The 24,516-nt window shown below is 41.8% G+C and overlaps 2 protein-coding genes across 3 annotated transcripts in view; both read right to left on the bottom strand.

Moving 5' to 3' along the window:
• LOC101920748 (monocarboxylate transporter 2-like) overlaps positions 1–1,444 on the bottom strand; it is a 39,051-nt gene extending 37,607 nt beyond the window's left edge. The window contains exon 1 of the mRNA XM_055805500.1: positions 1,213–1,444. Coding sequence (XP_055661475.1) covers positions 1,213–1,429 — 217 coding nt within the window. The 5' untranslated portion in view covers positions 1,430–1,444. The remainder of the gene's footprint in view (positions 1–1,212) is intronic.
• Positions 1,445–13,561: 12,117 nt separating this feature from the next.
• Positions 13,562–24,237, bottom strand: KBTBD8 (kelch repeat and BTB domain containing 8). 2 transcript variants are annotated; one of them, XM_027793207.2, is made up of 4 exons: positions 24,081–24,237; positions 21,474–21,684; positions 19,749–20,863; positions 13,562–17,224 (listed from the first exon to the last, which is right to left on the bottom strand). In XM_027793207.2, the coding sequence occupies exons 1-4, from the start codon at positions 24,094–24,096 to the stop codon at positions 16,761–16,763; spliced, it is 1,806 nt and encodes a 601-aa protein (XP_027649008.1). In that variant the 5' UTR covers positions 24,097–24,237; the 3' UTR covers positions 13,562–16,760. The 2 variants fall into 2 exon arrangements, with proteins under 2 accessions (XP_027649008.1, XP_027649005.1); XM_027793204.2 differs by lacking the exon at positions 24,081–24,237 and adding an exon at positions 23,252–23,700.
• Positions 24,238–24,516: the final 279 nt, after the last annotated feature.

Raw genomic sequence — 24,516 nt, forward strand, 5'->3', positions numbered from 1 at the left:
CAGGTGAGCCTTACAGAAATTTTCTCCTTTCACCTTAATACATCCATCCCATATTGGATGAAAAATCAGCTCTTTTTTTTTTGTTATCACGTAAAACCAGTTGCTAAAGTACATGAGATGAGTGTGCGTGACCCAGGAAGCCCCCAAACTGCACTGTCTTGAAGGCGATGGGGGTACCGAGAGGATCCCTCCATCCCCAACTTCTTTGTAATTGTCTTTCCCAAAGTGTATATTCGTGACCTTCTTTGAGGAAGAATACAGGTTTGGGCAGGTGTGAGTCAGCGTGGCTATTCTTGTGTTCTTAAGTTTCAATCCTTTTACCTCTCACCCTTGCAAAACAAGCTAAGAACTCAGAGCCCCGCAGTAACCTCCAGCAGCCGCACCTCACAGGAAGCAGCAACCTAAAAGCAAAATGGTCCTCTACTAACCATTAACAGCAAGATACACACCAGCTACTCAGATCAAAGTGGCAGACTGACACCTGGCATCAGTATCTGAGGAAAACATCCCTCTGAGAATATCCACTTGATGATTTTGTTATGAGGACAAGCAACACCTTCCCACAACCTTTGCACAACAGTGACTTTTGCAGCCAAGGTGCAAGTACCCAATGATCGTTTTAACTTGAAGTAACTGGTGGACACATTTGTTCTTTCAGAAAGCGTCTGCAGAGAGAAATCTAAAACATCATCCCTTAATAAATTACGTGCAGCAAAATTTTAGCAACAGGATTAGGGAAGAACAGATTTACACACTATCTCAAGATTTACGTGTATGTATGCAATGGCTGTTCATCAGCCAGACTCAGGTTTTGAGTTTCCAGCATCTTCGCTACAATCATGAGTGCAAATAATATATTTTTTGTTTCCAAAAGAATGCCAAGAATAGAAACAGAACAAAAGACATAATACTAAATATGCTGAAACAACTGTCCAAGACTCAGATGATTACACCATGGCCAAGCCTCCACCCACACACAGCAAGACTTGTGATGAAATGACAAGAATTGATGGCATCATAAGTTATCGAGAAATTACTCAGCAGTATTTGTTTTCTGTTTTGCCAATGTACGTCATCAGAAAACAGAAAGCCTAACTTGCAGTTAGAGCTTTCCAAGAACTTTCTCAAAGAAATATATTTTCCCCTCCCCTTTTTTATGTAGAGATCCAACCTGCTCTTTTCCAAAGAAAACCACTGTCTTGCTTCACTTACCTCCTCCGTAGGTGGTAGCACACATGATGGATGTTATCCAGGCAATCTGGCTGTAGGAGATGCTGTAAACAGCCTGGAGCTCTTTAAAGTAGATTGTGAAAGCTTTCGGAAAGGTATATGCAAAGCCAACTGAGATGGAAGCTCCAAACACCACTGCCCACCCCCATCCGCCGTCAGGGGGCACGTAGCCCAGGTCTGAAGGGACTGGAGGAGACATGGTCAACCTGGATTTCACAGAAAATCCACTTTGCGGTGTCCTGCAGAGCAACGGATACGTGGTTTTTTACAGAATATGTGTATCATGTAATTAGGCATTATTTTAAAGCATAGTAAAGTAACATAGAGGTACAGAGGATCACCCACTCTTCAAGCCTTGATCTTTTGCTGGCCGTTAACAGTCCTGTTGTCCCATCTAAACACAACCAAAATGACCCTGCCCTCTCCAAGAATCCAGTCTGGCCCTTCCCCCTATATTTTAAATACATACCCTCAAAATACTGGCACGGCTTTGTGTTCAGGGACAAACTTCATTCACAGCCGAAGTTACTGCTTCCATTTTCTCTCTTCTCCCACACCCAGCCGGTAGCTCCGGGATCTCACCTCAGGATGGCTTTGGGAGGTTGCTCCTGTCTCAGTCCCCCTGAAGAGAACCATCTGCTGCAGCCAAACCATTTTTAGGGTAAATGTTTCATTGTGTATTTTTCAGACGCAGGTGGAAAACCTTACGATTTCAGATTATCCCTGTTTAAAAGAATAACCACCATTGTGGGGCAAGCGGCCCCACAGCGTGTCCAGCTCCTCTGTTCTGCAGGGGGACGAGGATCTCTTGGTCACTCGCGTCCCTCAAGACAAGAAGCAAACTGCAAGCGACGGCTTGCAAAGTGGCTGAAGTCTTTTTCTACTCAGGGGCAGCAATTCCACTTGTGCCTAGTGCCTGCCAGGTTAGGAGATTATACTCAGAAGCAACACGGATCAAAGAGGGCATTCACTCATTTGCATTCTTCCCATTTTCCCCGGCCATTAAAATAAAATGAGGGTAAAAAGAAAAAACAGTACAACTCATACCGTGCCTCTCCAGAGTTAACCCACAAGCCTCCTGTCAAGGTCAAGGCATTAAACCAGAGGGGAAAGGAGTAGGTCCCACAGGGAAGGGTGCCTGGTAGGTGCATCTTTGCAGATAAAAGGTGGTTTATTGCCTTTATAAAGTGCATACTCAGAAGGAAGTTAAGCTGATAGGAAAGGGCATCGTCAGAGCTAATGGGAAGGAACAGGCACAGATATCAGCTGGACACATTCTGCTGAACCTTAGAGGCAGCTGTCAGCTAGCTGGGGAGAGAGGGACCCTTGAGTATCTCGAGGTGGAGGGGGGGGGGGGGCGGAACCAAAAAAAACCACCTTAGGAAAAGTGCAGTGTAATTTGCATCTCTTGAAGAGTCCATTGCCTCTTGAGAGCTGTAGTTTGGATTCATAGTGTAAGGAGGAGGATGCTACTGGAACCATAAGGGGGGGGAAAAAAAAAAAAGCTCGTGATGTACCTATAGACATACTCCTGAATTCATGCCTTCTTTCATCTACTTTTACAGGTGTTAAGTGGTAACACCAGCGTGGGGGCCCTTACACTACAGGCTTCAAGCTGCCCCTATGTCTGGACAACTGTCGCACACAGAGTAAACAGACATGTTATCTCCTCTCCAACCTCAGCAGCATGCTGGGGCACCCCCAGACTGCAAATTGAACGCACAGCCTTAAGACAAGGAGCTGAAAGACAGTTCAAGAACACCATATAAATGTAATGAGATCCGCTTCGTAAACTCTAACTGCTGCAAGCCTTTATTCCCTGCTCCTCTCGTGAAGATGCTGTCCCAGAGCCTCCCACATCTCCTCGCTAGCAGCATGCCATCTAACTCAAGTTTATCCACTTCTATTTTATAATTGTTCTGTGCTGATGGTGCTATACAGCTCAAAGGCTTTCTTCTCTTCCCTGGTGTTATCCCCTGTTGGTTTTACTGAGAGCAACCATATCCCTTTTAGCCTTTACTTCACCTAGGTAAAGCTGTATTTTTTCCTCTCTCCTTAACAAGGACCACGGGAAAAGAGAGCCTACCTTCCTCATGTTACCCGTGTCCACACTGCCCATCATTTTAGTGGCAGCTGAAGGTTGTGGAAGAGAAAACAGCCCAAACCAAAAGGAATACTGCTTTTGGAAGAAATTTCCTGATACATCAGGAAATGCAGGGATGAGTTAGGAATCCCTTTGCAAAATACTTTTCATCAGACCTTCACTGAAAGTTTTCTACCCCTGCCCCAAATGATAATTGTTGCTTTTTTTCCTCTCATAACCTTTCTTCACTGTCTTTTTTGCAAGCAATCAAGACTGTTCAGCTCCACTTACACTATATTTAAGGAAATTTATGTAAACCCATGCTCAGACATCTCTGCTGGTTCTGGAGGCCCTCAAAGGGCAAGAGGTTACGCTGGAGAAAGGCCACCACACGTCAGCCTCATCCTCAGTCCCATCCCTTGGCATCCACTGCCAGCGCTGTGGGCGAGGGCTTGTGGTCAGGACCAGTCTGACGGCATGTGTGGCTGCAGGCTTCGCTCCACCGAGACCCATGTCAGGACTCATTGCCACTGACAGCCCAGGACCTTCACTGGCAAGTGAGAGGAAGGTATGGTGGAAGAAGGCTTTTCGCCTAATTAGCCTTTAAATTAAAGCCCGTCTATTCCCTCGCTTGTCTGGGATTATCACAGGTACATCTGCGCAGACCAGTCCAAGCAGTCATGACTGCTGCTCGTGCCACGTGCACGTCTGGAATAGGAGGTGTGCAGCCGCAAGAGCCATCTATGCTCCGGCCAGCACGCTGTCTGGTGTGCACGGACACGGCAGGTAGAGCAACCCATGTCTGTCTGCCCCATGCTTGACAGAGCTCTCTGCGTGTGCCAGAGCAGCCGTACTCTTCGCTTAGCTGCTCCAAGGCCCGCCTGGTAAATGCACACGTATTTACTGAACTCTTAACATAAGGGAAGCCCCCCACAGCCCTAGACCTTTGTCTAAAGCACATGAGCAAAACCCGATTGTAACTGGAGGAAACATTAGTCCAAAATACTAATATTTAATCAATCCAGTCTTTAAGAACTGTCTTTTCTACCTGAATTCCATCCAGGGTGGCAAGTTGTAGGGTTTTCTGAGATTTCATTGCTATATCAAAAGAAGAACAACTAAGTCTTTTACAACAACAAAGTCATAATTAATGGTGAAAATGTCCTGTTACACTATGAGGGATGCTACTTCATCATTTCAAGTAAAGTTTCTCTCTCCTGCTCTGATATTAAGTAATAAAATCACCTGATAAAAATTCATGGAATGTTATTTTTCTGTTACAGGCATCCAGAATATATGGAACAGGTTATTCTGATGCTGAATCTATTATCCCCCATCATCTGAGTTTTTGCATCAAAAAAAAGAATTGTCTTTCAGAAATACATTAACTATACTTCATTACTGTAGGGTGGGATTTTAAAAGGAAACTCAAGCTAATAAGTAAGAGTGGTGATGTTGGAAGGATTGTCTGTTGACAAGCTGTTGAAGAGCTTTTATTACTTATCAAATACACATTTGATTGCACTGTTTCTTTCATTTATGGTTATTCTACCCAATTTAGGCCATTCAAATAGATACCAATCTCCCAAACATATTGACATATCCTAGTGGTTCCAAAATTAGGCAAAATAAAATTGATTACGGGATGAACATAGTGAGGACATTTCCTTATTTAACATTATGTTTGGCATTCACAATCTACCAAATTTTAGGATATGTAAAAATTCTCAGGCCCCTCAAATCCTAATCTCTTTTGGCAGTCCGTTAAAAAGGTTGAGCCTGAATTTGAAATATATTTTCAGAGAATAAGAAAAAGGTTATTTTTTATGGCCACCAATTCATCCTGCTTATAAAACTGTGTCTAATTGTACACCACCTTTAAAAGTCTCACATGAAGAATATATTTGTTCATTTAATTTCATTTTCTGTTTAATGGGAGATTTATTGAGAAGACATTAGCATAAAATCAGATTATGGTTATCAGCTTCATTGTCCAGCTTTTCTATATCAAGGCAAATTCTTCCATAATACAGAAAACCAAAGAGAGGAACTGAAGTTATATGAAAATGTAGTGCACACTAAAAAATAAAAATCACATCAGTTGACTCTTACTTCCCTGACTGTAAAACAAGGCTTTCAGAGGCTGACTTGAGGAACAGAACTTTAAGGCTTATTTTAACAAAGTTTAACAGCCTGAGCAATGAACAGACGTGGGAACAGAAACTCACACCCTGCCCTCATTTCTCCTGTGGTGCCCCCATGGTTTGTGCGGACATCAGCACCCAGGAGGGCTCAGGACCACTCTCATGGGGCACTGCCCCTTCCATTACCACCCTCTTAGCCAGGTCTTTGTCACCTGGAAAGTTTCTCTGCACCAGCCCCCCCATCCTCTACAGGTTTGTTCTTAATTTCCACATGGCATCACAGCAGCTCCTTCTCCAATAGCCACTCCAAGGAAATCTTTTACATTTTGATTTTCCTTTTTAATAACCGTTCTCTAAACTGTTTGATGTCCTCTGGGAAGCCCTTGTTTTATGTCAATGCCCATTTACCTCCAGGACCACATTTGCTTTTTCCCCTCAATATTGTTCAGGCCCTGTCACATCACCAAAGTAAAATTACAGACCTATAATTTTCCAGGTCATATTTAAATGAACAAAGACATCATATTTCATTTGCTGATCTCCACTTGCATTGTGCATGAAATTTCATTTGTCAGCTCTTTGAGATCATCCCATCTCACACCATCCTTGACAGGTTTTATCTTTGCTTTACTTAGAGAGCATCAAAACCCCCACCTCTTTATTCTCCTTTTATTGCAGCAGAGGAAAATCATGAGAGCTGCCTTTGTATAGCCATGGTGTGACTCAAGTTCACAGGCTCTATCATTTTACCTCTATTTCTTTTTTGTGAAGTTACACATGTCTGCACTTCCCATTTCTCCATCCACCATTCCCTATAGGCTTCCTGCTTTATTTCTTTTTTAGGGTTAGTTATTTGTTGGTGACATCTGAATGTTCTTTATCCACTATTCTTCCCTTGTCTTTAGGGAAGTGCCTAAGGCTATCAACAGCATCAAAATAAAGAAATTCCAAGTCTCTTGCACAATCAAGACCCTTACATATTAATCCAGTTGATATTACCAACATCTTTTCTTAATATATTGAGCTTTTGTCTTTTGGAACCAATGTACACAATTACAGTCCTCCATTCCGTAAGCCAAATCAGCTAGGGTCCATTCTTGGACTATACAATTATACATTCATTTTGTTGGTTTGGGGTTTTTTGTTGTTGCTGTTAAATGAGAGCACCACGACAAACCAAAACCAAGTCTAACGCAGCTTCACCCATTGATCCAGGGACTCCCCGGTGCCAAGTTTCCCCCAACCCAAGCAAGCCGTCACGCACCAGATACACCAGCTCACTAACCGCCATTCGTTGGGACTGCGCTTCCCTCGGCAGAGGGGGGTACCGCTCGCACCCCCCTCTCTGTGGCACTTCAGTTGCTGGCTCCTCTGGCAGCAACCTGCTCAGCTTTTAAAGCCATCTGCTGAATGCTTCCCCCACCCCAACACAGCCGAGCTCAAAGGTTGAGATCAGAGGCTGTATCCTCAGATGCAAGACTTTTCTGTAACTTGCGACACCCTCTACCACCCAGCCCCTCGAGTTACATCCAAAGGCAACTCCATCCCACGTTAGCTAACTTTTCCTGAACAGGGATGGCCCTTTGCCCACCAGGGACAAACTCCCCATTTGCAGCGCTCAGAGTGCTGGCCTCTCTCAGATCTCCGTGGATGTTAATAAATTATTTGTCAGATATCCCTTTTCTTCCCTGTACATATTAACTTATTATTTCTTCATGACACGTTTCTGCAGGCTCTGCTCCCAGTCTCCTCCATGGGAATCTCCACACAGAGAACCCCTGTCTTTACCCATCCTGCTATAGCAATTTCAACCTTCTAGCTGAAATCCTCTTGCATGACTTCTGGGCCACCTAAAATCCCACGTCCATTTTATTTTAATCACTCCAGAACAAAAGAAGGGATTCACAGGCTGCGGCAACACTTATCAAGGGGTAATTGTCACCCTGGAAGTGAGGGGAGGGGGTACAGAAAGTTCCTGAATTTCTTGCCAGTAACCAAATGGTTGACTTGGACTAGTGAACGAGCAATGTCCGCAATGCAAGTCCACGCTTTGCGGAAGTTTATATAACCCAATTTCAGTAGGAATGTTTCCACAAGACTTATGTTGCAAATCCCCATTTGGGGGATTTAAAACATTCCCCTGCCGTGTTTATAATCCAGATGCCACAACGCACTCCTTAAGCACAAGAGAAAACAGGGGAAAAGCTGACTGTAGGCAGGCCAGGGTAATGTTCTTATCCAATCCGAGTAGAAAACTCAGCAGAAAGGTAAACAGCCAGAGAGAAAAATGATTCATCCAAGCTAACTTTGCAAGTCAGCATCTACTGTAGCCCGTATTTCCTGCCTTGTAGCCACATGCAGTCAGCCACGCTATTTCACACTGCCCCAGTCAAATTATCTTCCTTGCAAGTACACAACGAATGCTTAAAACCACACGCTAGCACCCCGCCTACATTAATGAGAAAGGCTGCTACTCAGGCCAGCTCAGATGTTCTTCTCACAAACACAGGACACACAATACACACCTCCCATTTAAAAGAATTTTCTACTAGGCTACAGTAATGGCATGCTAAAAAAGCCTCCAACAGTCAAAAGACAGCAAGATAAATTCTTGGGAGAGTCCTTCAGGAGCTATTAAATACAAAGACGCCACCGCTGGCATTGCAGGTTGCAAATTGCTGGAGACTGGGGAGCACTGACAGCTAGCTCTCTTCTTGTCTCCCCAAGTATCCACCGTTAATTCACTGACAGGGAAGGAATGCCAACTGGACACACCTTGGTCCGATCAGTCTTACGGTCCAGCTCTTTCTTTCTGTCTCACTGGTCTTGACTTTTACCAGTTATTTTCTCAAATTGTTTTACAACCAGAAATATAACAAGCATATCTGGTGGTTTTCTGTCTCCTAAAAGGAGCAAATCCTTAAATGCAGTTATAGGTGCTATGAGAATTCATTACAGGTTGTTCGAGACGCACCTGGTCCTCTGCGCTCTGTCCCATAGGAGGTCATCAGAACCTGCTTGTTGAAGAGGCTGTAATCACACCAGACATAGAGTTCACGGCAGTCATTTCTTTCAACACTACACCTTTAGGAATAACGTTATTGCAAAAACTTAATGACACTGCAAAAGGTGAAATTCCTTTAGACTTTTAGAATTAAGTAGCTTCTACACCGCCGGTCTTTTTCTAGTAAAAATGTCCTTGCTTCTTTGCCTGCAGACACTTGATAGTTCCCTTGGCTCCAAGCCACTTTAGACTGATGCTTTATCAAATCAAAACATGAATTTGCCTTTGTTATATTGTATTGTCCCTCTTTCCACCTCTGCATTAATACCAATTACCTAAATTATAAAGGTGTTCTGCTGATAGCTGCTGGGCTGTGACCATTTGTATGAGCTTCAGATGCAATAGCAATTCAAACTAATGAGGCTGCTTTTCAAACTCACTTTGAAAAACCTTGGTCACCTCCATCGGTGGCTGAGGTGGACAAAAGCAGCAGAAACTCTCCTTTACTATTCCATTGACCTATGAAAAATTGAAATTTCAATGACTAATCAGATGGCTTTTTCTTCTTAACACTTGCTCTCCATATACTAGTTCTGACGTAAAACGTGGTGCATCTTTTATTCCTTTTGTTTAAGAAAAACAAAATGCCAATTTACAGAGTAAATACAATTTAAGCACTTCATTTATTGGCTGTGGGAGGAGGGTAATTTGATATTCACCAAATATTCCTGCCCCTGAACTTTTCAGAATGTGTAAAGAAATCTGTTACTGAACAAATATGAACAAAATTGAACTGGAAGGGTATAAAGCCAAATGTATCTGCAAATATTTTTCTGCACCTGATGGATCACATACCATCTTGAGTTCAAAATAATTAACTCAAGTAAATTTCGTTAGATTAACAGATAATAAAAAATTATATAGGTATCATTAAAGAAAAAAAGAGAATCAAAAGTTGGCACAAACCAAAGTTCATACTTCTTACATGTGGACTGGACACTGCCAGCTTTCTGTGACAGCAAAAGCTGCAGAGCTGAGGTCACATGCAGGTCTAAGGAGACACAGGAACACAGAGAGCATTCCTTTAAATGGATTTATTTTGGTTGATGTTTTACAGGTATGTTATCATTGCTAGCAATCAGTGACACAAAGATCTAAAGCAGCACATACTGTCTTTTAACAGGTCAGACTCCACACTTCAAAGGTGGTAAGCGAGGCTGTCGGGGCACACAGACTCCTGTCCCAATAACCTGGTGTGACTGTGGGGGCAGGCTGCGTCCTGGTCCACAGCTACAGAAAGTGGCAGGACACAGGAGAAACCTGTGACCCTCTTTTATAGAGCTGCATGCAGCAATGGTCCTTCTATGCTGGGAAGTCTCACTACGACTCAGGTACTATGAGGAGTAGGACATCACGCTTTATTATTTCCCTTTTGTTCCTCTTCAGGCAGATCTATGCCTCCTGTACTCAAAACTTATGACATGCAGGAAGCTGCCTAGTCCTTCACAAACAATCAAACCCAGACAAATGTTCTCCAAGTGGGGTTTTTTACCATTTTTTCCCATGAGGAAACACAATATTTAGGGGTTTGTACATGTGCTCAGTCGCTTTCACTACCTACTACTGCACACACCTCAACCTCTGAGATGGCGTCTGGTATAAATTACATTTTGTGAAGAGTCAAAGCTGTCAAAGATGTAAAGAGCCTGTACAGGTTTCATGTGCAATTAGTTGGCTAAAAAGGAAAGAAATGCCACTGCCACCTCCCGTAAGGGAAAGCAGACAAGCACAACCTTTTTTATGCTTCAGAAAATCCACTATGGAGAGATACACTATCAGTTAGTTTTGCTGCTCCTGAAATGACTTGTTAAACCATAGCTTGATCACATAAGCTTAAGTTAATAAATACCTGCCTCTTACAGTGCATATTTGCATTATTATTTGCATACAGAAATACATAAATCAGCAGTGAGGCACATGAGCCCTTAACTAGATATTAAGGGTGGAGGTTCAAGCTCCACTCCAAGGCTGTAACTCTTCCCCCTTTGAGAGGCAGAAGGGAGTACGTGTTGCAAAGAGATAAGGAGAAATCAACAGCTGGGTGGTTATTTCTCCACCTGCTGACTGCACAGGAGTGCCCAACTGTGAGATATTTCCCCACATGCAGCATGTGCAGGCGTACCTCTTCATAGCTTTGCGGTTATGAAGAAGTAGAGCATGGGTTCATGAAAGCGGACTGCCATGGAAGAAACCTGGTGGATTACTTCATTTAAGTAACCTTACTTTGTTTTGGGGAGGTGTGTGTGCTCCATTCCTCCAGCAAATGCTTCCAAAATAACGTGCCTTGCTTTCCAAAGGACATCTGAAAGGAAAACCAGCATGTCCAGAAAAGGATTCCACCCCCTCAGGACAGAAAGTATCTCTTAAGTGTCCATCTACTTCTCTCTTGAAAAAATACATAGAATTTACTTTGGTATCCAAAGAAGGAAAATCCTCTTGAATGCTCAGAGGGTGTCATCATTTGCAAAACTGCAGCAAACCTAGCTGTTAGCCCTCCTGACACCTGAATAGGTTACCTTGACCATGCAAAGTATCTCATCCGTTGCTGTGTGTTATTTCACATTACAGTGCATGCCAAGCGGTAAGAGAATTTCACAAGAGCTACTAGGAAATCTGGGGCACTGGAGGCCAATTCATTTATCTATTCTTTTGCCATGAGAGCAAAAGAGAAATTAAGAGAATCAAACAACATGGTCAAACTACACCTGTCCCAGTTTTGGCTCTGGTCCCTCTCCCTGGCAGTTATAAACCCAGAGTGCCTTCCAGATATGATTTTGATGACTTAGCTGAAAGTTTGCAGACATCTCCATAAACATCTTTTATAAACCAGATAACAGTTACTACTTAACCCATAGATGCACCAACATCTTTTTGAAGAAGTCACGAGCCATGCAGCAAAGCACAAGAACCATTCAGTTGTGTCTGGAGAGCGCAGCACTCACAGGGGCTTCTGCTACAACTGCTCAGTTCAGTTTCTTTTCCCCTCCGGTTAAAAAAAAAAAACAAAAAACAACGAACTCATAAGGAGATAATGCCAGTTCACTTCTGAAGTTTTAGCTTTGTCCAAACTGCAGGCCCTGAGTTAATTTGATCTGTCCTCAGGAAGCCAATGCAATTTGATTATCTTTTTTCTTGCAGTCTCTTAATATTTTACTTTGATATAACTTTTCCCCTTGGAGATCACAGAGGGAGGTCTCCCTGTTTTATTCTTGTCAGCTTCAGCTCTTTCTTGATTTCAAGTCCCAACAGTTCATTACATACTCGCATGTTGCGAAACCATCACATGGCACTAGAGGATCTTCCCTTGAAAGTTCTTAAGAGCTTTGGACAGAGCAAAGGTGCTCCAAAGGAGACAGCAGACAGGGAGACTCGGGTTAGGATGCTTTTACCATTCAGGTATTCAGTAATTACAACTACAGACTCCATATTAGGGACGGACAATTTGGACTCTCACTTTTATTAGCAAACTCCAGAGACAGCATGAACATACAGCCAAATCTAGTTAGACCTATCTGCCTAACAGCAGCCGTTACTATTACATAGCCCCAGCCACGTCCTTGGATGTAGGAGGAAGCAGAGAATGCATATAGTTCAGTGTGTGTTGTTGATTTACTCAGCACACCAAAGCAAGTTAAACAGCAAGCCTACCTCCTCGATGCTGGCTTCACTTTTTCTGGTAGGTCTTCAAAAGGACACATCCCTGGTTTTCAACAGAGCAGCTGCAGATCTGGTCAGGAACACAGGAAGGCAGGCAGAGCCTTCGCTCCGATGGCTAATTTCTCTGGAGAAGTCTTGCCAGTAATGGAAGGCTGCAAACAGAAAAGGTATCAAGATTGCCCAGTACATGTTACTGTAGTTTGGAGGAACAGAACTATACAAGGAACAATGCTACAATCACACAGAATAAACCAGTGAGCACACGAAGAGGCTGGGACCCGTGAGCACCATAACTGGAGAGCTGCAGGCTGCTATTCAGTCTGGCTGGAGGGCAGGTACCATTCTGAACCAGCAACCGGGAGCATGGATCCGTTTGCACAAACTCACCCCAGGTTAGTATCACCATACAGCACCCTCCAGAAAGGTGGGTACCACACCATCTGGCACCTCAGCCTGCTGCGCGGCCAGCCCTGGCAGCCAGCCCCCTCCGACTTCCTGACCACACATTGCAGAGCACATCTGAAGTTGTACAACCACCACTATACCAGACTCCTGAATTGCTTCTGCTGTAACCAAACTGCCAGGTGAACAGCCTTCAAATCACACCCAGACAAGTCTACAGGCTGGGGGAGAAGGGCTGAGGGGGTGGGAGGGTGGAAATAACGCCTGTGAGAACCTGACAACAGGAACGCCTTTCCAAACAAGAGAACTTCATGTTTTCCTAGGCTGCCATGACTTTGTGTCACCACTGAAGTCATTACAGTCTCTGAAAGGGAACAAGCATTCTCAAAAAGAAGTAATTTACAAGCGGATGTGCGAAGCGCTATCACTACATCAAAAGCCGCATACAACACTGGAGTTCTGCTTAAACAGCTAGGGGTGAGAAGGCCTCTCATTCTCGGCTCTGCAGCAGACTCCTTTACATCACTCTGCCCTCTCTGTCCTTTTTACCACCCGGGCAGTAACTTCCCTACTAAGAAAGCAAGCCTGGAAATTCAGTACAAAGTGTTTCAGGGTTTCCCTATATACAGTATTACCAGACTGGAAAGCCCTGCTTGACATTCCTGCTGGGATGTCAGCTCCAGCCAAAGGCAGGGAGGAAAGAGAAGGGGAAAGACAATGTTGCAAGTAAGAAGTTAAGACCTGAATAGCCACAGGGAACAAGACAAAAAAGCGTAACAAAGCACCTTCCACCTCAAGCAACGGCATAGTGCTGCCTTAAAAAAAAAACACCAACAACCGTGACATTACACACGGCCAAGACAGACAAGTGCAGAACTAGAAGAACTGAACAAATATATAACTGGGTTAATTTTCTTGAATTTACTGATTTACTCTCCTGAATGCACGCAAGAGATTTATCACAAAAGCAGTTGAACTCCATTGTATTTCAACAATAGGTTTATTTTAAGAAACATAACATGACATTAAGTAAAAATGCAAAATTGTGCAATTATGGCAAAATGTTTAAAAATCCACACATTTGCCCTCATAGGACTACAGTACTTCTTACTAACATACCTGAGCACTGAATGTTGGATGCCATTTCTAAACAGCCTTACGAATAGGGAGCTCTTCGATTTCTTGTAGAACATACACACGCTGCATGATTGGTGCACCAAAACTGCTTTTAGTTATTAGAAATTTTACTGATGGAACCAAGCGGAAATCACAAAATGTTTCCCTTCAAAGAAGCTAATAATTTTGGAAAAAAGATTTACACTCACATAAGTCCTTACAATGCTAGAAATTCATTTAATAAAGGGAAATAAATGAATGCAGAAAAAATATCAAGTGGGGAAAGTGTACAGATTACTTTGTAAATCTCAGTACCTTTGGTGCAATTATTTTTAATTATTTTTTTTTGTGCTGTGCAAGTTTACTTAAGCCCGACTCTAAAGCAAAACTTTACCGGGAATCTGACTTTCAGCAAAATGTAAAAGCATGTAAGAATTGGCAAAATGTCACAGCTACATTACTGTCTCAACAAACTCCTCATGCAAAAGATTTAGTATATTCTACTCCCACAGCAAGTTCCAGGATTTAGCTTTTAAACACATTACAGACTTGGATCACGCCCTCAGTTTGAATGGTTAAACAGAATGGAGATCTTCCTACTTTAGTGCAGATAAACAAAATTAACAAACCTACTGCAGAATTAACCACAGCATATTGTACTTCTATACATCACATGACCAGTCAATTGCTAACTCAATCCTATTTCATAGTTTCAAGTAATATATTGAAATTTGTTCTACTAAATAAATATAGAAGATTGTCAAAAAGCAGCAAGAAGTCTTGTAAATATTCAACCAAGCTTAAAAAAAACAAAAAACAAGAAAAGTTACATAACACTTCGCAAAAAAAAATGGTTTTACACACAAATGCAACACTGTTAGGGAGGGTGCTTCAGAAAGCTTGCAGCTAGAGGCCTACAACAGCGCAGAGAGCTAGCCAAGGACTAAGGATAACTTTAAAACTAAAATTAGTGTACTTAAAAAAAAAAAAACAAACAAACAACAAACCCCTATTCTTGGCTATGAATTTATATATAAATCAGTAGCCAGAAGAAAACTACACAAAGAAACAACACACCTCAACACTGTTGGAAAATGCAATCTTAGCAAGAATTGTCAACTTCAACTTCAGACAAAAAATTCAGGTGCTCGCATTTCAAAGCAGCGGTTTGGTGAATCTCTGGAAAATGAGGTATGTAATGCAGAGAGGCATATTTTTTTTCCTATTCATTTCACAGTTTTTTTGTTTTTGCCTTTTAAACATTTTGTGCAAGAATTAAGAAATAGAACCAGGCGAGTATTTTTTGTGTATTAGAAAAATTCCATTTGGGAACAGTAAGACCACACAGTAAACAAACATTATCCAAATCCTCAGCCATGCCAGGGGGATAAACAATGAGCTAAATATTTGGCTTACTGAAGTATCAGCTGTTAAACCAGATAATGGTAAGCACTTACAGCCAGTGATGGCCACTGCCGTTTCAAGTTAACTGGTTTACTTAGGTCAATTTGAGAAAATAGGGAAGAGTAAGATAACATACTCACAGCTCTGCAAAAATTAGAGCTGTAACAAATTAAACCTGGGAAATTACAGCTGACAGTTTTAGGATTCATCTTTTCCCTTTTAAATCCAGTTTTCACTACTGTAGTAGAGGCTGAACTTTGACCTTATTTAAATCTTAAAAATAAGCTAAATGGTAAATACATACAGAGAAGTGTTGCAATATATTGGATTCCTATTGTGTATCTGCATTTAAGATTACTGAAGCCATGGACACATTGTCAATTTTTCTGTAATACACTGGATAATGAAGACAGCTCAGTAGTGCAAATTTTCACATTGTAGATTAGAATGACATAAAAGGTATTTGAGGGCTTGATTGTGGGGAGAAAAGAAAAATAATTTGTAAAGTTAAGCCACACTTTTCCCAATTACTACAGCACATGCCAACTCTGCACATAGCACTGTACTTCAGTGGAGACAGAATGAACAGTCCACACAAAAGAAAAAAAAAAAAAATCAGTATTATTAAGGCCATATCCTGTCACCATTCTGTGCAAGAATACCACTGCAGTAAAAATGTTATGTTAAAAAAGACAATATGATGACAGGACAGGGCCTGAAGACAGACACATACTCCATGAAAAATAACAGGCAGTCTTAAACAGTAGCATAAGGCTAGCCTATTTCAGACAAACAAGTAGTATAAATGTACTAGCACCATCAACTTTTGGATTAAAGCCCTTTATGGGATGAAAAAAAGGTTTTAAGCAGTGTTTAAAAAAAAAAAATGTTTTTACAGCACTACATCTGTGTGGCAGAAAATAGTGTTGGGATTTCCCTCCCCATCATTAAGCTCAATTTCAACAAAAATCTACAGACTGGAAGTGGTACAGCAATCTGAACAGACCTCTGTTCAGTACAAAGGTACTCCATGTTCCAATTCTGACTTGAGTTTTTCCTCTCAAATTGTAGTGCACAAACATCATTATAAACATCTTAGCAGATTTCAAAAACAGTACAAAAAAATCATTATGAATCAGGATCTATCATTCCTGTATGTACTTTCAATCTAAAACATATAAAAAAAACACCTTAGTGATATTGCCTCAAATTTTACCCGTATTAAAAAAAAAAAAAAAAAAAAAAAGAGGAAAAAAAAAGAAAAGTCACTTCAAAACATCTTGGACATCCTTAGCTATTAACGCTAGATTTTCTTTTACTGTAGTGCATAGTTATCCTGGCTCTTCCACTTAATTTGCTCTCAAAAACACCCCTCTAGTATGACATGATTAAGTGTTTACCAGAAAAAAAATGCTGATAATTGCACTTTGTAACCTCCTTCTCATTTCCCAGGAAAATATCAGAAAATATGAAACTGAACCAGTAATCCCTCCCCAGACTGCAACCTTTAAAGAGCACCCATCCCCATACAAAAAACTGTCTGTTTCAGCTTACAATAAATACTGACAGAATTTCTTTGTTTTCTTTTAAGACATGTTTTCTCTAGCATCAGATTACCACTGAAATCACTAAGGCCTGTTACTGAAAAAAAAAAAAAAAATTAAATAACTTTCTGAAGACACTGCGGATACAATTTAGCAACAACACATTCAAAATGCCGGCCTAAATCCCAGAGCCTATCTGGAGTCTCATATACTTTTTGCCATTGGTCAGTAATCTCATCATATTGGTAGAGTGAATTCTTCCTGCTGGTTCTGAAAACATGTTCTTCAACAGTGACTTGAGTAGCTCTGACAAAGAGATGGAGTTTATTTTTGAGGAGTACAAGTTTTATATATGGATTAATGGACTGATCACATGGAAAGTCTTTTTTTCGAGTCCACTTATTTTGTTCAATGTCATAGGCCTCTACGGTAAACATACGTTGATGGTTTCCACAGGTTCCAGCTATGTAGTAGATGGAGTCATTGTATACAGTTGCCAAGCCTTGGATTCTAGGCACAGTCATTGGGGTCAAAAATCCCCAGTAATCCTTCTGAGGATCATAGCAGAGAAAAAATTCCCCTGAAAAGAGAGAGGGAAAAACAAAACATAACTTATGCTTCATTTCCAGAACAGTAATTGTGCAGCCACTAAACTTTCAGGTATGTTCTTCCACAGACAGAAGCAGTCTACTAGTTTTTAAAAGCCTTGATTCCATAACAGAAAACCTAGCACCATCGCCTGCCTTCTTCCAAATGCATTACAAAAATATTAACAGTATGAGTAAAAACTAATTTGCGTTTCTACTCCAGCTGAAGAAATGGACATTTGAAGCATATCAGAAATCGTGTTTTACACATTTCCTAGCTATCCTTTACTACCTTCTAAAACATGCTTAGTAATTTGAGTCAAAACCTTTCAAGATTCCAGTCTTGAAGTGTCTGAAGTGTTTGTTTCATTCTTTAATATCTTCAAAACGTATCATCTACAGACTGTGGAGTCTCATAATTCAGTGCTTGAAAGTTGTTAAATCTAAGCAAATAACTGTGTCTTGTACTACACACAGATTTTGAAGCTACTTTTATCAGGTGGCCAGGTTACACGTTTAGGCTGATTTGCTTAAAAGGATGCCAGGTGAAAACTTGGATGAAGCTACTGATTCATCATTCATTTTGTAATTAGATTATAAAACACCTCTTCTGTTGACTGCACAGATTAGCATCTATAGACTGTATATAATGGAAGTTCAGATGACTGAAAGCTCATGCTCCGCAAACTTGATGAAGAGAACATGGATAAAGACCACCTTGTCTTCTGTAAAGCCCGGGGGAAGAAAGGCCTAACATTTGCCAAATATTAGCATAATTCAAATCATATATAATTTCACACAGCTGTATTAGGAATTTTAACCAAGCTGCTGTGTGATTCAGCACCTCAAACATAACAAAGAATACAGAAATAATACAGAAAAATGGGTGGAACATAGCTTAAGAGATTAAGTCCTACAGATAACACATTTTTTGATTATTCATTTTTGCTCCACGGTGTAATATCCTACGACTGATGCTTACATTCCATTGGCATTTTAACACTCTCATCAATCCTTATTGACTACTCCCAACCTTATGAGGTTTCTCTAGAAAAATTATTGAAAGTTAACTTTTTATACTAATTCAGCACAACTCAATCAAGGTTTTATCTACCTCAAATAGAAGAGTTGCTTATTTCCCATAACACAAATATTTATAATTTGCTGGTTAGCACAGCAAAGTAGCTTGCTTGTTTATGTGAGCATAAGGTTGTCGTTTAAACCACTGAAGCACAGAATCAGCACAGCTAGAAGTTGTAATGAAGATGTGCTCCTATTCTACAGGTTGTAGTAATACCCACTTTTTAGCAGTTCTAGGACATGTTTAGAAAAATGAACAAATAGTCTACCAAGTCAAATATTCTTCAGCATTCCTTTTTAACCACCTAAAGCAGATGTCTGACCCAACAGAAGAGACAGACGGAGAGAACTTGCTCAAGTCACAACCAATGAGTCAAACCTCACACAGAAACAATAGAAGAAAGCTCTCTGCAAATCACGTGGAAGCCCACCACCCCTACTGAGTAGCAGGAATGCAAAGTCAAGAAATCAGGTTGACTTCTTCCAGTAAGTAACAGTGACCTTACAGTATTCTCTATCCCTTTTCCTTCCCGTGGTCCAGCTTTGTATGGAGAGTGATCCAGAGGAGGAGTTAGTATGAATCTAAGACCCCAACTTCTGCAGGTGTTTACAGACATGGCCCTTAGCAAAACATAACCAAGATACCACCTCCTCCTTTCTTTCTACTTCTTGGGACTCTTTACTACAGCCTCATAGACCAGTCAGCACTTCTGTAGACTGCTATCTGGCTCAAGCATACATATAAATACATACTTCATAAATAAAAAAGGGAAGAATAAATTATTTGATCCATTCCCATAATCATTGTTTTTATTCATTTAAGAATCAGTATCTAATACAAGAATAAGTCTCATAATTCACCAGAAGGATGTAAAGGTAGCACTGTAATTACTGGCCAAAGAAACAAAGCTAACTAGAAGGAGATACATCATCTTTCTTAGTTACCAGGATGACCTCAAAAAGCAGGGTAGGGCAGGAAACAAAGGCTTACAGTGGTTAATAGACTTTTACAAGTCACCAAGAACACAGACACCAGGAATTTTCACTGGTTTAGCTAAATAAAATGCAAAGTGCTTTTTCATAGGACAATGTATTTTCTTCAATGTTAGTGCATTTCACCCAGATTTAATAAAGAATTTTCACAGTAAAATTTAATACTATACTGTTGACTTAGAACACCACCAAAATTGCTGTTTGTGCAATAACTCAATACTATAACTTAGTGACACATTCCCAAAGCATGAGAACTCAAGCAGCAACCTCACTCTTCCTCGCCCACTGCTTTCCCTAGCTTTCCTCCCACCCTGTTCTCCCAGGGCACTGTTTTAATGTCCAGGAAACTTGGGGTTTTCTGGGCTGCTTAAGAGAGCACGGACAATCACATTGAACAACCCCCACTTGAGACAAAACACCATATCATCAGTCAAATCACCTTACCCTGTAAAACATAGATGTTATCCTTATATTCCACAGCACTATGAAACTCCATTGCTACCGGCATTGGACAGACAGCCGTCCAACAGTTCTCTCGGCTGTCATAACACTCCACAGACTTGAGTGAGTTTCGCCCATCTCCTTCATAAACGCGACCACCTATTGCATACAGTTTACCACAGCAATGAACCAATTTGCAGCCTATTCTGGCTCGCAACAAAGGAGCTTTCGGAATCCACCTATTGCCAGAGTGATCGTACATCCAAAAATCACTCTCTGCTCTGTGGTCAATGGAGACCTCGCTGCTGCTTGGTCTGTAACCACCCGCAATATAAATATCATTATCAGGAGACACAAGAATTCCAACCTCCCTCAAGTCATTTGGTGGCTTGCATAGTTTAAACACTCTCCCTGTGACCGAATCTAAACAAGGCACTGTTTGCTTCTTTCCTGAGTGTTTGTGGGCAGCATCAAAGCATATGATCATTTCAGAAGCGGTCATTCCAAGCCGTTGTGTATAGCCATTGGCACTATGTTGTCCCTTTTGTACACAGCTTTTGGCCATAGCCTGTGCAAACACGGGAGGGATTTTCTCTAAAAATGTCTCTTCCAACAGAGGCATACGGATGCATTTGGCAAATATTTCTGGAAGGTGCACTTCTCTCTTATTTTGTTCATGCTCAAACCACCTTATAATGCTGTCATAAACATGTTCTTCTTTGTCCACATTTAAATCATCACTGTCGAGTATACTTATCAGTTGGTCTTTTCTTAACTGAAGAAATTCTTGCTCTTTGGTGACACTCAGAAACTTTTTACGAATGTAGTCTTGTGATCTGTCTTTGAGTTCCTGATGACCATAGTGATCAGCAAAGATAAACACCCCAATGGAGTTCTGTGGGTCCAAATGACTGATCATATATTTAGCACACTGGTCTTGTATGGAAGGGATCTGGAAGATACTAGCTGCAGTGAACAAAGCTTGAACGTTGGCCTCTGTCAGCATTACTCTGGAGGTATATGCATAGTTCAATACTAAATGCATTGACTCTGCTTCAACACCAACTATACGAACTTCTTTCTGGGTACTCTCTGTAAGGCCGCTAGTGAACATAGATCTACAAAAGAAAAATATTTAGCAGTTTATTTGTAATTACCTTTTAACTACAGGTATAAGAAATGAAATTATATTGCACAGCTAATCCCAGTTTTTACCCTTATATCAGCACAAATACATTTATCACTGATGTTACACTGTCCTGTTTGGGTACCTAAATTCAAAATCAGTTCTATACTTACTGAAAGAAAAGTGGCAAGCTGGAATTTCTTGCTTAATTATCTCACTAACCCCATATTAAAATTCACAGAGTTTACAAGGAAAGCTCTTGACATATCCAACTTTCAATATGTTATTTCATAAATATAAAAGAAAACAAGTAGTTTAAATACCCTGTTACTGTATTTAAAATACCCTCAAAACTGGAAGCATTTATATTTTGTTTGGGTTTTAAAATCATGTGACAGTCTCTAATGAAACACTCCTTTGATAAAACAGACACTGATAATTCATTGACGTTAAGTGAACAATAATCTTTACTTACTGGGTGCACTATATTCTCGTCAGTTACATGGAATATTAGTATGGGCTTGATTTTTTAAAATTTTCATTTAATGAAAATAAGTTATAGCTCTGCTTTTGATAACCACTAGAACAATGGACTGTTGTACCTGAAATAAGGACTGATTGCAGCAAGAACATTCCTATGACAGGAGAATGTTTTCCCATGATCCACTTCCACTACAATATCTGTCAGTTGTCCTTCATCATACATGGTTTTCAGCTGTTGAAGAATACTACAAGCATGGAAGGGGTCCATTCCACTGCTGACTGTGTTTGAAGAAGGAATTCCGTTCAGTGTTTGTGAAAACTTACTTGGTTCTACAAAGTAAAATTGAAATTGTTTAATAACAAAACCCAGCCAGCCAAAAAAAAAAAAAAAAAAAAAAACCCAAAAAAACCCCAAAACACAAAAACCCCAGCCCCCGGAAACCCACACAAACCAAAAAAAAAAACCTATGCGTGAACAAGAATTAGCACAAATTATTATTCTATACCTTCCTCAATGTCACCATCCATCAAGAGCAAGTCTAACATTTTCAAGGCTAAAGATATAAAGATACCTCAAATATTTATTTTTTTTTTCTTTTCCCAATATACCTGTAGGATTATCATTAACCTATAAAATTATATCCATTAATTTAAAGAAAAAAACCCATATAAATAGTTCACATATTTACGACATATCACTGGGGAGGGGGGAATTAAGTCAAGAATCATGATGCTTAGTGACTTGTAAAAAAGGGAAAAGCAAAGAATGCAGAAGAATAAAATATTCCCCTAACCTACATCACCATTACAAAAGTCTGTATGTATGTACTTTCATCGAGAAAGGCTCCCAGCTTACACAAGTGATGGTTTATAGCACAGACTCATGAAGAAACAGCCCTGCAGTATGTCGGGCAGCAAACTTAAATTCACATAAATCTGTATATGTGTTTACGTGGTTTTCTTTACAAATAAAACACAATCACCGTTTGAGATTTTCAGGTATGAAGGAGCTCACATATCATTGTGAAAACACATGAAGTGGAGCATATGCTTCTAAGTCACATGTGATATGCCTAACAAAGTAAATCCCAAAGTGAAAATTGAGCAATATCTCAAAGCACAAAAATCTGTTTTGTAATAGCAACAAAATTTTTACGCAACAGCAACAAAGGAGAGCTAAAAAAAAAAATCATTGGGGGTAAGAGCTGCAAATCAGGTAAAGCTGCTGACTGCAACAGAGAATGAGTCCAACAAATTTTGGGCAACACAAAGGGGCAAAGAGGATAACAAACAATGTTGATGATGAATAGGAGATTTAAACTCTAACTCGTGGTGACATACAGCAGTTGCAATTTCTCTTACTCAGAATTCAGACACAGGTTTGAACACAGTCACAATTGAATCAGTAGGGATCTGCTGCTGGGCATACATTTCCCATGGCAGGCTTAGGGCCAAATAATGTCAGTGTCTCTTCAAAATACTGGTAGGAAAAAGGTCTTCAAAACACCTTTCCCCCCACCCTCCTCAAATACAACGGTAAATACGTAAAAGGTAGTATTTACAACAGGAGAGTTTACTTTAAACATAGTAACTGAGCTCCAGCATTCAAAACTAACCAATCATTAGGGAAGGGGGGAATTTGTACTTGTACTTACTTAGAAACAACATTAATCACTAGTGAGCAAATTCCAAGTAAATAATACTTTGATAGATCAGTTCCAAGGCTTCCTACCTAGCAAAGCTTTGATGTACATGAAAACTTTAACTACCACTGCAGAAGAGTTTAAGTTACTTTCTAACAGTGAAAAGGATGTAAAATAGTTCTTCTCTGACCCTGCCAGTCACTTGGGCAATAAGCACATGCGATGAAGGCAGTTTCCAGTGCTGGAATACTCACCTCTATATTCCAGATTTTTTATTTAATCCTTGGCACGACCTACATTACCGCTTTCACCCCATAAAACCTGCCCAGTCACTTTCATCACTTTCCTTTTCCCTTTCCTGTCCCAAACATCGTTTTCCTCTATTAATATTCCTTTCACTTGCACTTCAAAATTTTAACTCTGTTCCTCCTAGATAGCACCCCAAAATACTCTCCACATTAATTTCTCAGACACCTTTTCTTTCTCCACTACTCCCCACATACACACCTTCATGGGGGTCCTTCATCAGGGACAATCCTACACTTCTCTCTAGGCTCAGCTCCCCTCACGCAGACCAGAATGTAGGGGGTGTCCCTCACCAAAACCCTTTTCGCCCTAACAAAGCCCAGCACCACCGCACACCTCCCCTCAGGCGGTGCTGCTCTCTCCCCACACACAGGCCCTCACTCAGGCGCCTTCTTGCCTCACAGCCCTGACCCCATCCCCCACAGACACCACCCAGGCGCCCTCCTCTATCACCTTCCCCAGCCGGAAGCGACACCCCACACTACAGGCCCCACACCCAAGCACCCCTGCCCCACCGGGCCTCCTAGGGCCCACCCCTCACAGCCACCTCAGCCCACCTCACCCCAAGCGCCCCCTCCCTCCCACAGTGCTCCCCACGGAGCGCCCACCCCGACACCCCTCAAACCCCAACACCACCCCGCCCGACGCGCCCCCCTCACCGCTCAACACACAGGCCCCAACACCCCTCAGCAGCGCCCCCTCCCCGGGCGACCCACCCCACAGACCGCCCCCCGCCTGCAGCCCATTCCCTCGCCCCGGCGGCCCGGCCGCACCAACCTCCTAACGCTGCCATTCTCGGGGCCCCGCTCCGGCAGCGGGAGAGGGGAGGGGGAGCGACCCGAAAGGAAATGTCACCGGCGCTGCTTCCCCTGCGCCGCTCCCTCTCCGCGGCCCGCTTACTACCGCGGAAGCCAACCCCGCTCCTCGCACCGGCCAACCTGGGACGCGCGGATTGGCCGCCGCCCCCGCTGCCTGCCGGGAAATGTAGTGCGGGGCCCGCCGCCGGCGTGCCGTCCCGAGCTCGAGGGGCATGCTGGGAGCTGTAGTTCCGCGGGGGCGGGAAACCGGGGGGGTTGGCCCTCCCAGGAGGCACCTGGGGGGCGCGCTCTCTGGGCGTCGCCTAGCAACCGAGGGGGGCAGGGCGCGCCTCAGGAAGGAGCGGCCATTTTGGGCGCCTGAGGCAAAGGGTGTGTGGGCAGTTCTCGGCACCTTG

Source organism: Falco peregrinus, chromosome 5, assembly GCF_023634155.1.
Source record: "Falco peregrinus isolate bFalPer1 chromosome 5, bFalPer1.pri, whole genome shotgun sequence".
In the NCBI taxonomy this organism is placed as follows: domain Eukaryota; kingdom Metazoa; phylum Chordata; class Aves; order Falconiformes; family Falconidae; genus Falco; species Falco peregrinus.